The sequence below is a fragment of the Bufo bufo genome, chromosome 2 (genome assembly GCF_905171765.1).
Source record: "Bufo bufo chromosome 2, aBufBuf1.1, whole genome shotgun sequence".
NCBI classification, from domain to species: Eukaryota; Metazoa; Chordata; class Amphibia; order Anura; family Bufonidae; genus Bufo; species Bufo bufo.
The window spans coordinates 305543623-305557169 of NC_053390.1; the positions used below are offsets into that span (position 1 = coordinate 305543623).

Below are 13547 nucleotides of genomic sequence, written 5' to 3' on the forward strand. Positions count from 1 at the left end.
CCAGTGTGCAGTCAGGGAAGTGTAGCGTCCCTGGCCAAAAGCACTTGTCCATGTGTCAGTCGTTAAGTGGACCTTGCCAATAACTGCATTGGTCAGGGCACGGGTGATGTTACAGGACACATGCTGGTGTAAGGCAGGGACGGCACACCAGGAAAAATAGTGGCGTCTGGGGACTGAGTAACAAGGGACAGCCACCGCCATCAGGCTGCAAAAAGCCTCAGTGTCCACAAGCATAAAAGGCAACATTTCGAGGGCCAGCAATTTGGAAAGGTGCGCATTTAGTGCTATGGCCTGTGGATGGGTGGCTGGGTATTTGCGCTTTTGTTCAAAGGTCTGGGGTATGGACATCTGTACACTGCACTGGGACACAGAAGTGGATGTGCTAGCTGATGGTGCTTGCAAAGGTCCAGGTGCAGGGCGGGAGGCATCCGGGCCTGCATCTTGGACAGGGGATTGGCCAGCTTGTAACACTGGGGAAGAGGAGGCAGTGGTGTGAGCCGCAGACACTAATTGTGGACCCAGGCATTCAGCCCACCTATTAGGGTGCTTTGATGCCATGTGGCGGATCATGCTGGTGGTGGTGAGGTTGCTAGTGTTCACGCCCCTGTTCATTTTGGTACGGCACAGGTTGCAAATGACAATTCTTTTATAGTCCGCACTTTCCTCAAAAAAGTGCCAGACTGCGGAACACCTACCCCTGTGGCCCGACCTTCTCCCTTTTGCCACCCCACTGCCTCTTTCAGCCTGGTGCGGTGCTGCAGATCCCTCCCCCTCTGTACTGCTGCCTTTGCTCGGCTTGCCACCTTCCCAGGTTGGGTCAGTGATTTCATCATCCACCACCTCCTCTTCCACTTCCTCACTCTCGTCATCCTCCTGACTTGTTTACCTAACAATAACCTCACTTATTGACAACTGTGTCTCATCCTCATCATCAACCTCTTGAGACACTAATTGCCGTTGACTTATTGTCTACTGTGTCTCATCATCATCTACCTCATGAAACACTAATTGCTGTTCCCCACCGTCATCATCTTCTGACTGTGGATGCTCAAGAGTTTGGGAATCAGTCCACAAGGTCTCCTCATGTCCCTCTTCAAGCGGGCTTGGCGAGAGGCCCAAATCAAGGAATGGCGATGAAAAGAGCTCCTGGGAATATCCAAGTGTGCGATCACTTGTTTGCCAAGACTCTCCATGGTGGGAGGAAGGAGAATCATGGTGAGGATTCTGTTGACCAGACTCTTGGCTACTGAGACTGGACTTTGTGGAAGACAGGGTGGTGCTTAACCGACTAGAAGAATTATCTGCTGCAATCCAACCGACCACCTGGTCGCACTGGTGTGACTTCGAAAGTGGTGTCCTGCGCCTCCCTGCAAACTGGGGCATGAAGCTAGGTATCCTGGATGAGTGCACCCGTACAGTAGCGTCACTACGTACAGTAGCACAGGTTTTGTAAGTGTATGTGCAAATAAATTAGACTGAATGTGACAGATATTTAGAATGCGCAAACATTATACAGGAGATGTAGCGCAGGTAATGTCGCTGTCACCAGCGGGGAAAGAATTGGACTGAATATCACAGATATTTAGGATGCTCAAACGTTATACAGGAGATGTAGCGCAGGTAATGTCGCTGTCACCAGCGGGAATTTTTTTTTACTGAATGTCACAGATATTTAGGATGCTCAAATATTATACAGGAGATGTAGCGCAGGTAATGTCGCTGTCACCAGCGGGGGAAAAATTTGACTGAATGTCACAGATATTTAGGATGCTCAAATGTTATACAGGAGATGTAGCGCAGGTAATGTCGCTGTCACCAGCGGGGGAAAAATTTGACTGAATGTCACAGATATTTAGAAAGCACAAACGTTATACAGGATATGTGGCGCAGGTAATGTCGCTGTCACCAACGGGGAAACAATTAGACTGAATGTCACAGATATTTAGAATGCGCAAACATTATACAGGAGATGTAGCGCAGGTAATGTCGCTGTCACCAGCGGGGAAAGAATTGGACTGAATATCACAGATATTTGGGATGCTCAAACATTATACAGGAGATGTAGCGCAGGTAATGTCGCTGTCACCAGCGGGGAAAGAATTGGACTGAATATCACAGATATTTAGGATGCTCAAACGTTATACAGGAGATGTAACATAGTAACATAGTACATAAGGCCGAAAAAAGACATTTGTCCATCCAGTTCGGCCTGTTATCCTGCAAGTTGATCCAGAGGAAGGCAAAAAACCCTGTGAGGTAGAAGCCAATTTTCTCCACTTTAGGGGGGAAAAAAATTCCTTCCCGACTCCAATCATGCAATCAGAATAACTCCCTGGATCAACCACCCCTCTCTAGTAGCTATAGCCTGTAATATTATTAAGCTCCAGAAATACGTCCAGGCCCCTCTTGAATTCCTTTATTGTACTCACCATCACCACCTCCTCAGGCAGAGAGTTCCATAGTCTCACTGCTCTTACCGTAAAGAATCCTCTTCTATGTTTGTGTACAAACCTTCTTTCCTCCAGACGCAGAGGATGTCCCCTCGTCACAGTCACAGTCCTGGGGATAAATAGCTGATGGGATAGATCTCTGTACTGACCCCTGATATATTTATACATATTAATTAGATCTCCCCTCAGTTGTCTTTTTCTAAAGTGAATAACCCTAATTTTGATAATCTTTCAGGGTACTGTAGTTGCCCCATTCCAGTTATTACTTTAGTTGCCCTCCTCTGAACCCTCTCCAGCTCTGCTATGTCTGCCTTGTTTACAGGAGCCCAGAACTGTACACAGTACTCCATGTGTGGTCTGACTAGCGATTTGTAAAGTGGTAGGACTATGTTCATATCACGGGAATCTATGCCCCTTCTGATGCATGTCAGGTAATGTCGCTGTCACCAGCGGGAATTTTTTTTTACTGAATGTCACAGATATTTAGGATGCTCAAATGTTATACAGGAGATGTAGCGCAGGTAATGTCGCTGTCACGAGCGGGGAAAAAATTTGACTGAATGTCACAGATATTTAGGATGCTCAAATGTTACACAGGAGATGTAGCGCAGGTAATGTCGCTGTCACCAACGGGGAAACAATTAGACTGAATGTCACAGATATTTAGAATGCGCAAACATTATACAGGAGATGTAGCGCAGGTAATGTCGCTGTCACCAGCGGGGAAAGAATTGGACTGAATATCACAGATATTTAGGATGCTCAAATGTTATACAGGGGATGTAGCGCAGGTAATGTCGCTGTCACCAGCGGGAAAAAAATTTGACTGAATGTCACAGATATTTAGGATGCTCAAATGTTATACAGGAGATGTAGCGCAGGTAATGTCGCTGTCACCAGCGGGGGAATAATTTGACTGAATGTCACAGATATTTAGAAAGCACAAACGTTATACAGGATATGTAGCGCAGGTAATGTCGCTGTCACCAACGGGGAAACAATTAGACTGAATGTCACAGATATTTAGAATGCGCAAACATTATACAGGAGATGTAGCGCAGGTAATGTCGCTGTCACCAGCGTGGAAAGAATTGGACTGAATATCACAGATATTTAGAATGCTCAAACGTTATACAGGAGATGTAGCGCAGGTAATGTCGCTGTCACCAGCGGGAATTTTTTTTTACTGAATGTCACAGATATTTAGGATGCTCAAATGTTATACAGGAGATGTAGCGCAGGTAATGTCGCTGTCACCAGCGGGAAAAAAATTTGACTGAATGTCACAGATATTTAGGATGCTCAAATGTTATACAGGAGATGTAGCGAAGGTATTGTCGCTGTCACCAGCGGGGAAAAAATAAGATTGAACGTCACAGATATTTAGGATGCGCAAACGTTATACAGGAGATGCAGCGCAGGTAATGTCGCTGTCACCAGCGGCCAAACAATTACGCTGAGTATCACAGATATTTAGGATGCGCTAATGTAACACAACAGATGTAGAAGAGGTTGTGTCACTCTCAGCAGCGGCCAAACAATTGCATGCAATTTAACGCAGGTTGCGCTAATAATATATATAGAAGCCAGATAAAACAATAGTCCTTAAAAGGACTTTTGGGTCTCTAACACCTTGAAACACTAAACAATTCCTGTCCCTACACTATCTGTCCCTTCTACTGCAGCTCTCCCTGACTAAGACTGAGCCAAACCACGTGTCATCAGGTGCTATATAGCACCCGATGATGCGTTCCGGCCAGCCAATCACTGTAATGGCAGTAACCAACATGGCTACGGCATGTCAGTAAGTGCTAGTACTACCCCGCACGTTTATTGGCTGCGTAGCGGAGAGGAGCACCCAACTGTGATGTACATTTTTGTGATTAGTAGGGAACGTTAAAGTCAGTCATACACATTAGAGAACTGTCTCACTGGGATCTCCCATAAACATACATGAATGGATATGTTGAGCGTGTGCATGTTTATTTCCATGCGTAGAGGGGAATAAGGGTGGAAGATGGATGATAATGATCCATTGGTGCACATTTGCCCTGGCCTGATTACACTGGCAGATGCAAACTTTGAATGAGAGAGGAATGATTGCCACCGCAGTCGTTCCTCCCTCATTCTCTTCTATAGATGATCGGCAGCACACCCCTGATTATTGGTCATCTTTCAACCTGATGAAATATGCCAATTAGCTGACGAAGGAGCATTTTCTTGTTCATCAGCTGATGGGCTGCTCAATTACATAGACTAATTATCGGGAATGAGCGTTTGTATCCCTCATAATAGGACCTTAAGCCGCTAACAGGGGAACCAAGGATCTGGCATCCTAAAATCTAAAATGGCTAAAACCTTATTTGATGGAGACTGTTGCCCTTTTCCATTTTTCCTAGATTGCTGGCCAATCCCACCAAAATTGTCTTGTTATCCCAACTCTAGGGCCAGGTTAATGATTGTATATTATCTTATCAATATATAGTAGAGGTAATTACATGGAGATAAATTGCATGGGTTTAACATTCACAATAACTTCAGCTTATTTAATTACACTTCAAATTTTTGTTATTTTAGAGGAGGCAATGTTTTTTCTAGAAACTTCAGCCTCATCACTATGCTTTAGTTTCATGCTCTGTCTCTTTCAGGCTTTCTCAGTAGATCCCCTCCTCTTTCACGCTCTCTGCCCCTCGCACTCTCTTTAGATTATTAACTTCCTGAGCTACAGAAACCAGTTCCACAACTTTTTGTCTGGCATTGTTCATCCAAAGCCTGCAGGAAGAACGGCTGAGAGAATCTCCTTTATTATTGTAGTGTAGAGTGGATGGTGAGCAAATGTTTGTCCCATGTAGGAAGCTATGTCTCAGGATGCTTCTCCTCTAGTCAGAATACCTTTATATATCTTTATGTTTCTCATCCTCTAGTTTATTTTACCAGCTAGTCACTATTTTGTCTCTTCATGTCAAGGCTTGTCATCAGTACCTTTTACTTTTTTTTTATGGTAAAACTATGTTCTTCAGTCTGTCTCCATGACTCTGTACAAGGAGATACTTATGTAGTGTCCCCCCCAGTTGTACAACATACTTCCAGTATATTTAGACGAAGTACAACATGGGCACCTCAGCGACCACTCAGGGTGACCCCTTGGTTCCTACCAGGGGAGAGCGCTCTGCTTACACCATCACAGAACACACAACTACAGTCAGCCATGAAGGAAGTAACCAAGACCATCTCCAACATGCTATCAGGTGAGGCTATAGACTAAGCCATCAATACTGTATACATTTGTTTCACAATAATCATTGCTGTGGATCACAAGATGAAGCAGAGACAAAGAGAACAAGGAATAATTCGAAACCAGAATTCTCTGACATAGGCTTTATATACCTGGACAATCAGTAGTTCACATAGTCATGGTATTTGTTTGTGTGTGCGGGTGGATGTGATTTAAAAAAATAAATAACATAGCAATACATGATCACCGATCACTACATAGCTGACTATAGATCTAAAAGTTCAAGGGGAAATCCAGTCAAAAAGATATATGTAAGAACATCACATTGGTGAAGTCTGTGATCATTGACCATCACTGCCCTATAGAGCACTCAAGACCCTTTGCCACTGTTTAGAGATTACTAAAAATCAAAACATACCAAATTAAAGCTGGGTACACATACGCACTGTGAACTTGGGCTGTCTATTCCGGTGGAGGAACAGATTGTTGTAGTTCACTGTATACGGCAAAGCCAGATACCACCATGCACTGCTGGATTCATTTTTTAAGTAGGATTTGTCAAAAAATGCTGTATGTAGTATTTTTCATCCAGACGAAAGCCAGCATACAGTTATATGCCCGATACAGTGAATTCTGGCAGTCTGTTCCTCTACTGGAACAGACGGCCGGAGTTCACAGCGCAAATGTGAATGCAGCCTAAGTACAATTTTTTTAATATCCCTTTTAGGACTTATTCACACCTCAGTGCGTCATCCATTTATTTTAGTGTGTTTATTCACACATCCTTGTTTTTCCACTGGCCATGGATCAGTAGTAAAACAATGGAGGCATGCACCACTTTGGTCCATTTTGCAGAACAAACATGGCCATAGAAGTCTATGGGTCCATGAAAACCACAGAAGAAACACAAATGCATTCCTTGTTCAGTCCTTATTCACACAGAGTGTTGCTAGGAGATTCTTAGGCAAACCCCTTTTAAGCCTAGCAATACAGGTAGGAAAAGGATGACACATGGAGGGAGAAAAAATGGCCACACATTGATTTTTTTCAATGGTGCATCAGTGCATTCCAAGAGCCATAACACTTATGTTTTCCTTAAATTTTTACTGACACCATTCTGAGGTACACTTTTTTGAAAAAGTCATTTCTTCTTGTCTTGCCTTAGGCCTCATGCACAAACAGATAGACTATGTTCTATACTTGGCCGCAAAATGCAGGCCACGGACCCACTGAAGTCAATGGATCTGCAAAAAATGCAAATGAAACACAGACGGTATTCTATTTTGCGGCAATTTGTGGACGGGAAAATACATAAGGGGAGATTTATCAAAACTAGTGCAAAGAAAAACTGTCTCAGTTGCCCATAGTTGCCCATAGGATAGGTCATCAATATCAGATCGGTGGGGGTCTGTCACCCAGACAGCTGTATGAGGAGACGGTGCACGCAGTGCGCACGTGCCGTCTCCCTTCTCTCTTCCTGCTAGTACCTGCTGTCTATAGCAAAGCAGCAGCGCACAGGAAGAGAGACAGGAGACGGCACGTGCACACTGCGTGCACCGCCTCCTCATACAGCTCATCGACGGGAGTGTCGGACCCCCACCGATCTGATATTGATGACCTATTCTGGGGATTCAGGCCTGATAAAGACTTCTATAGTTGAAACGTCGCAATTGTATGCTGCTTAGTTAAATAAAGTCAACGGAGTGCTGCGGATTTTTCTAATTACCGTTATTTCAAGGGACCCCTAGCCTGGATCTTGACCTGCGAGCACCATGTCTGGACCATAATTACTGGTACCGGATGAATTGGACTTTTCCCTATGGTGGGGTATGTAGTGCTGCTTACTTTGATGTTTACTGTAAGTGTTAGTAAGGTCATTGAGCGTGCACACAAAGTTATGGACATTACCCTTATTGGATTATATTTGCATTAAAAATGGTGGCAGCAAACAGTCTTGTCTATACGGAGGAGGATGTGGCACGCATACTGGGGAACAACACAGGAGATGGTTCATTTCTGAATACCCCTACAGTGGATCATTTGAAACGACGATTAGAAAATGAAAAGCAATCATTAATTTCACATGAACTCCATCTTTTTACATTACAAGAATATTATAGAGCCGAACGTATTCCTAGGGGTCTGAGGTCCCACCTAAGACCGACACTTCTACCTAATAACAAAGATTTCTGTTCTAAGTTTGAGGTGATATCTAATCGATATTCTATGGATATTATGTTATTAAATATGGACTTTTTACATATGGAGATTGTGGAAAATCAGAAACATATTGAGAATCTTGAAGCTCAGTTTAGTCCACTGTTATCTAAAACCGAACTGATGCTTGAACGAATAACAGCAGACCTTGGGAAATACCGTATGAATATTGAAACTACCAAACGCCAGAAATGGTTTCGAGATATGGACGACTATACAAAAGGAGAAGTATATAAACAACTGTCAGGTGGAAAACCAAAACAACCCGCCAGGAAATCTAAACCTAGATTCAGATGACAGAATAGAAGAACGGAGATGGGCACTACAGTAACCGAATCATCTGAGGACCTCAGTGATGGCCATCCTTTTTTAGGACAAAAGAAAGGGTTTGCAACAGAGAAATACAAACGACAAAGGAGAGGAGGACGCAAACATAGACGTTGGAGAAAGCGCCATTATGACCAGATCAAAGAAACCACCCCTGAGCCAGAACAAGTCAGGACATTTGGGACTGCAGAAGGAATCTCCTCTAACCAAACCGCGATGAATACATTGGTGGTAAATATCTCATCTCAGTCCCTTACTGAAGTAGAACTCTCCCTCCTTGATAGGGGTTTGTCATATTGTCCAACTGCGACAATCGATTGGTTTAAATGTGAGGTTGACCTTTTTGCATTTTTTAGACGGTTGAGACTTAAGAACTTTTTTGCTACCACCTCTGATGATAGCCCTAGGGTGATATTACCCAAAAATATCTATACAATGCAATTTAAGAAGTTTGATTTCTATACAAGAAGTAATTTTCAGCCCCCAACTAATAACAATGTGGTAGAGGCCTACATTTCTTTAGTTAAAAATGACATCAATAAACTTAGGAATCAGGCACATACAATAAAATATAGGTCAAACATCACACCAATGGAACGGAAGACTCTTCATAGTCTTTGTCGCAGAAGGGACATTACTATCAAGCCTGCAGATAAGGTGGGAGTGATCATCATAATGGACACTGAAAAATATAAGCGAGAGATATTATGCCAACTCAGTAACACTTCAGTGTACTGTCGTCTTGACCAGGATCAAAAATTTGAATATATGCGCAGGATTAAACTCTTGGTGGACAACGCGTACGCTGAAGACATTATTGATGAACCTTTACATGACTATCTCATTGAGACACATCCAGTTACCCCAGTCCTATATACTCTGCCAAAGATACATAAGAGTAGGGATAACCCACCGGGGCGACCTATAGTGTCAGGTGTGAATTCAATCTTTTTCCGTATTGCGATTTACTTGGATAAGGTCCTACAGAACTTTGCTACCTCTGCACCCTCATTTGTCAGAGATACTTCACACTTTCTACAGAAGTTGGAGGATCTTCATCTTAGGGAAGGTAAATTACTGGGGTCCTTTGATGTGGTAAGTCTATACACAAGTATAGACCACAATAAGGGACTAAAGGCGGTACAGCATGCACTACATAATTCTGATCATTCTTCACGTAGGATCCCATTTTTCCTGTCCCTCTTAGAGATCATCCTCACATGTAATTATTTCTTGTTTAAGGATGATTTCTATGTCCAATGCAGGGGACAGCGATAGGGTCCAATGTGGCCCCAGCGTACGCGAACATCATGGCGTTCTATGAGGAATCGTTTGTATATCCATTCAGCTTCTTCAAGTTAGTGAAGGGCTGGATGAGATATGTAGACATTTTTTTCATTTGGTCCAGTACAGAGGAATCACTGCGGGAATTTAATGCCTACTTGAATGGCATCCACAGTGAATTGCAATTCACTATGGTCTGTTCCTCAGAGAAACTCCAATTTTTGGATACAATGGTATACTCGACAGAAGGAAATTTGCAAACTGACTTGTATGATTCTCCCCCTCTTTAGTGCCACTTGTACATAATGTTTCCCCACTTCGTGCCCCCGGTAGATGATGACCCTCTCAGTGCCAGTTATATATAATGCCCCCCCCCCCCCTTGGTGCCCCGCAATATAGTGGCAGTTATATATAATGCTTCCCCCTCTTGTCATTCCAAGTAGCGGCGACCTTTAGTGTAAAAAATTTTTTCACTTACCTGACCACTGTTACCCCGCCGCCATCTGCGATGCATGGCCGCTGTTGCCACATCCTGGTACAGGTGATCCCAATGACATCACTGGAACCTCCTGCTTCAAGTCTTGTGCAATGATATGGTAACATGAGACCTGGCGCAGGATGTCACGGTGATGTCATTGCATTCCTAGACTTCTAGTGGCTTGCGGCCTATGAGGATGAGCGGCTGCAAATGCGGCCGTGATTGCGACCCCCTATTATGGGTAGGGAGGTGGCGCCTACCCGATGTCCCAGCCCTGCATCCATCACGCCTACCCCTTTTGAAAAAAACAATTTTTGAAATATTCTTTTGAATGAGTGGGATTAATTTCTTCTCAGATGGCAATTTAGCTTACATGACTAAATGGAAGGAGGACATCCATTGTTCACTGCCCATCTCTAAATGGCATACCTTTACTTAGTACCTGAAAGACTACATTGTATATATCCATCGGTTTCACCATTTATTTTTCAAGGTTGTGATGTGATGGGGTCTATGCATGATATTTGGTGGGCCTGCCCCGTGGTTAGTATGTTTTGGAATTGGTTGTGTGCAATTATCTCTGATGTACTGCGGTTTATATTTCATAAACTCCCTTCTGTTTGTTTACTAGGGGACAGACCACTAGGCCTAAAACATGCTCCATTTAAGATAGCCGCATGCATACATATTGCAGCCAAATGGTGAACTGATCCCCTTATTATACCAGAAGTTATACAACTCATGGATAGAATGACAATATACGAGAAGATTGCAACAATCCACGGCGATACTGTTGATTCATATTTGAAACGTTGTCAGCCATGGCTGTCCTCCTCCTATTCTTCATATAGGACGTATTATGTTACCTTATGATATTGCCCAGCGGCTCTAACCTCTAGAGTAATAATTGAGCTATCGTTTGACCCCTTCTGCGACTCCTCCACTTATATATTCTTGTGCACCATGGATTAGTTTGGGTTTCTTTTTTTTTTTCTTTCTTTGATATTGACTGTACATACATGTGTTTGTACTGTTTATCGCGTTCTGTGTGAGACTTATATTGTCACAGTCCTTTGACTTATTGGTTTGTCTACAATCTTCAATAAACCTTTGAAGCATAAGATATATGAGGGACACACAGTTCTATATGTGGAAATTATGGCAAATGTCAGGTTACTCATGGGATGAGGGTTATCAATTCACAGTAACAGTTTGTTAGGCTTAAAAAAGACATCTGTTCAGTCTGTTATCCTGCAAGTTGATCCACAGGAAGGCAAAAAAAAAAAACGAGGTAGAAGCCAATTTTCTTCACTTTAGGGGAAAGAATTTCTTCCAGACTCCAATCAGACAATCAGACTAACTCCCTGGTTCAACAACCCATCTCTAGTAGCTATAGCCTGTAATATTATTACCCTCCAGAAATACATCCAGGCCCCTCTTGAATTCCTTTATTGTACTCACCATCACCACCTCCTCAGGCAGAGAGTTCCATAGTCTCACTGCTCTTACCGTAAAGAATCCTCTTCTATGTTTGTGTACAAACCTTCTTTCTTCCAGACGCAGATGATGTCCCCTCGTCACAGTCACAGTCCTGGGGATAAATAGATGATGGGAGAGATCTCTGTACTGACCCCTGATATATTTATACATAGTTATTAGATTGCTCCTTAGTCCACCCATTTCAATTATTACTTTAGTTGCCCTCCTCTGAACTCTCTCCAGCTCTGCTATGTCTGCCTTGTTCACAGGAGCCCAGAACTGTACACAATACTCCATGTGTGGTCTGACTAGTGATTTTTAAAGTGGTAGGACTATGTTCTCATCACGGGCATCTATTTCCCTTTTGATGCAACCCATTATATTATTGGCCTTGGCAGCAGCTGTCTGTTTGCTGTTCACTAAAATTCCTAGGTCCATTTCCATGTCAGTGTTACACCATTTAGTATGTACAGGTGACTTGCATTATTCCTTCCCATGTGCATAACCTCACATTTGTCAGTGTTAAACCTCATCTGCCATTTATCTGACCAAGTCTCCAATCTATCCAGATCCCTCTGTAGTAGTATACTGTCCTCTTCCATGTTAATTACTTTACACAGTTTAGTGTCATCTGCAAAAATTTCTATTTTACTGTGCAAGTCATCTACAAGATCATTGATCAGTATATTGTATTATATATCATCTTAAAGAGGTTTTTCAGTAAGAACTTTCTTTTTAAGCATACCAGTCAGAAGGGGGTTAAAAACAAAAAGGATCATTACTTTTCCACCAATGCCATTCCAAAACTGCTCGTTCCTTGTTGTTCTTCACTCCTAGTCCTAGCTTGACACAACGGAAATGCCTATTCATCTAATCACAGGCTAAGGCAGGTAAGTGCTATGGCCAGTGAATGGCTGAGCGGGTTCTTTCTGGCATTTTTAGAGTTGGAACTAAGAACTGAAGAACAACGTGGGTCACAGCAGAAATATGCAGGGCTTAACTTTTGGAAACTTTTTCTTGCAGTACACAGATCTGAAGAGCCACTACTTCTGAATCGTGATATGAATAAATATTGTCGCTCTGTCTGGGGAGACCCTTCACTACTTAATTATAAGAGGTAAGATTTAGTTCAAAGAACCCAAAGTCTCCTCTCTGGTCCCTTCACCATCTATAATTAGTGTTGTGGCTTATTTTATTAGTTGGGACACTTAGTTTTGTTGTCCTCATGTCTTCAGGTGTGGGTCTCGAGACATCTCTTACCTGGGAGAACGCTGTCTAGATGTTGTGGTAAGATGATTCTGGTTGTCATGTTTTTTTATGTGGGAGGATTATGGCTATAAGTATTCTAATTCAGTATATACCTCTTACAGATCCCAGATGCTCATCTACGTGGATATGAAGTGTGGCCAATGAATGGGACAGAACCTGATCATATGACACCAGATGGCACGGGTGTTCCTAATACAGACTTCTTGTTATACGTAAGGGTAGCACAGACAGAGAAATGTGCTTCACAGGTAGTTACCAAAGATTAGAATAAAGAAAAGAAGTATGTCCACCTCTGAGAATCATTTAATTTATCTACATAAAAAGTCAAAATCGTTTCCCTAGACTTTTTTACTGATGACCTATCCTTTGGATAGGTCATCAGCATTTGATCAGTAGAGAGGATAGGTCATCAGTAGAAAAGTCTTGGAAAACCCCTTTAAGTAACTTTGTAAAACATTTATAATACCTATCAAGTGTTGATTCTTAGAGCCTTTATTGTAATCCAGAGCTGCATTCGCAATTCTGCAGGCTTCAGAGCTCTCAGCCTTTCTAGTTAATTTCATGTCTGCACAGACCTTGCACTAGTATATACCACTATGTGAAAATCGCTGTAGATTTCACTTCTCAATTGCAAGGGGTGAAAATCCACAACATAATTTATGCTGCAAATTTTTTACACATATGAATACGATTTCTTAAGATCTGAACGACTTGCTAGTTCTGTACAATGGTGCAGATTTTCTACACAAAAATCCACAACAGCACATTTTCGGTGTGGTAAGTGCCCATGAGATCTTTACAGGTAAAG

The 13547-nt window shown here is 42.6% G+C and overlaps 1 protein-coding gene across 2 annotated transcripts in view; it reads left to right on the forward strand.

Annotated features, from left to right (window-relative positions):
* Positions 1 to 5245: 5245 nt before the first annotated feature.
* Positions 5246 to 13547, forward strand: part of LMLN2 (leishmanolysin like peptidase 2) — a 29660-nt gene continuing 21358 nt past the window's right edge. For both annotated transcript variants that reach the window (XM_040416859.1, XM_040416860.1), the window contains exons 1-4: positions 5246 to 5698; positions 12494 to 12587; positions 12706 to 12757; positions 12841 to 12987. In XM_040416859.1, the coding sequence (XP_040272793.1) occupies positions 5410 to 5698; positions 12494 to 12587; positions 12706 to 12757; positions 12841 to 12987 (582 nt within the window). In that variant the 5' untranslated portion in view covers positions 5246 to 5409. The remainder of the gene's footprint in view (positions 5699 to 12493; positions 12588 to 12705; positions 12758 to 12840; positions 12988 to 13547) is intronic.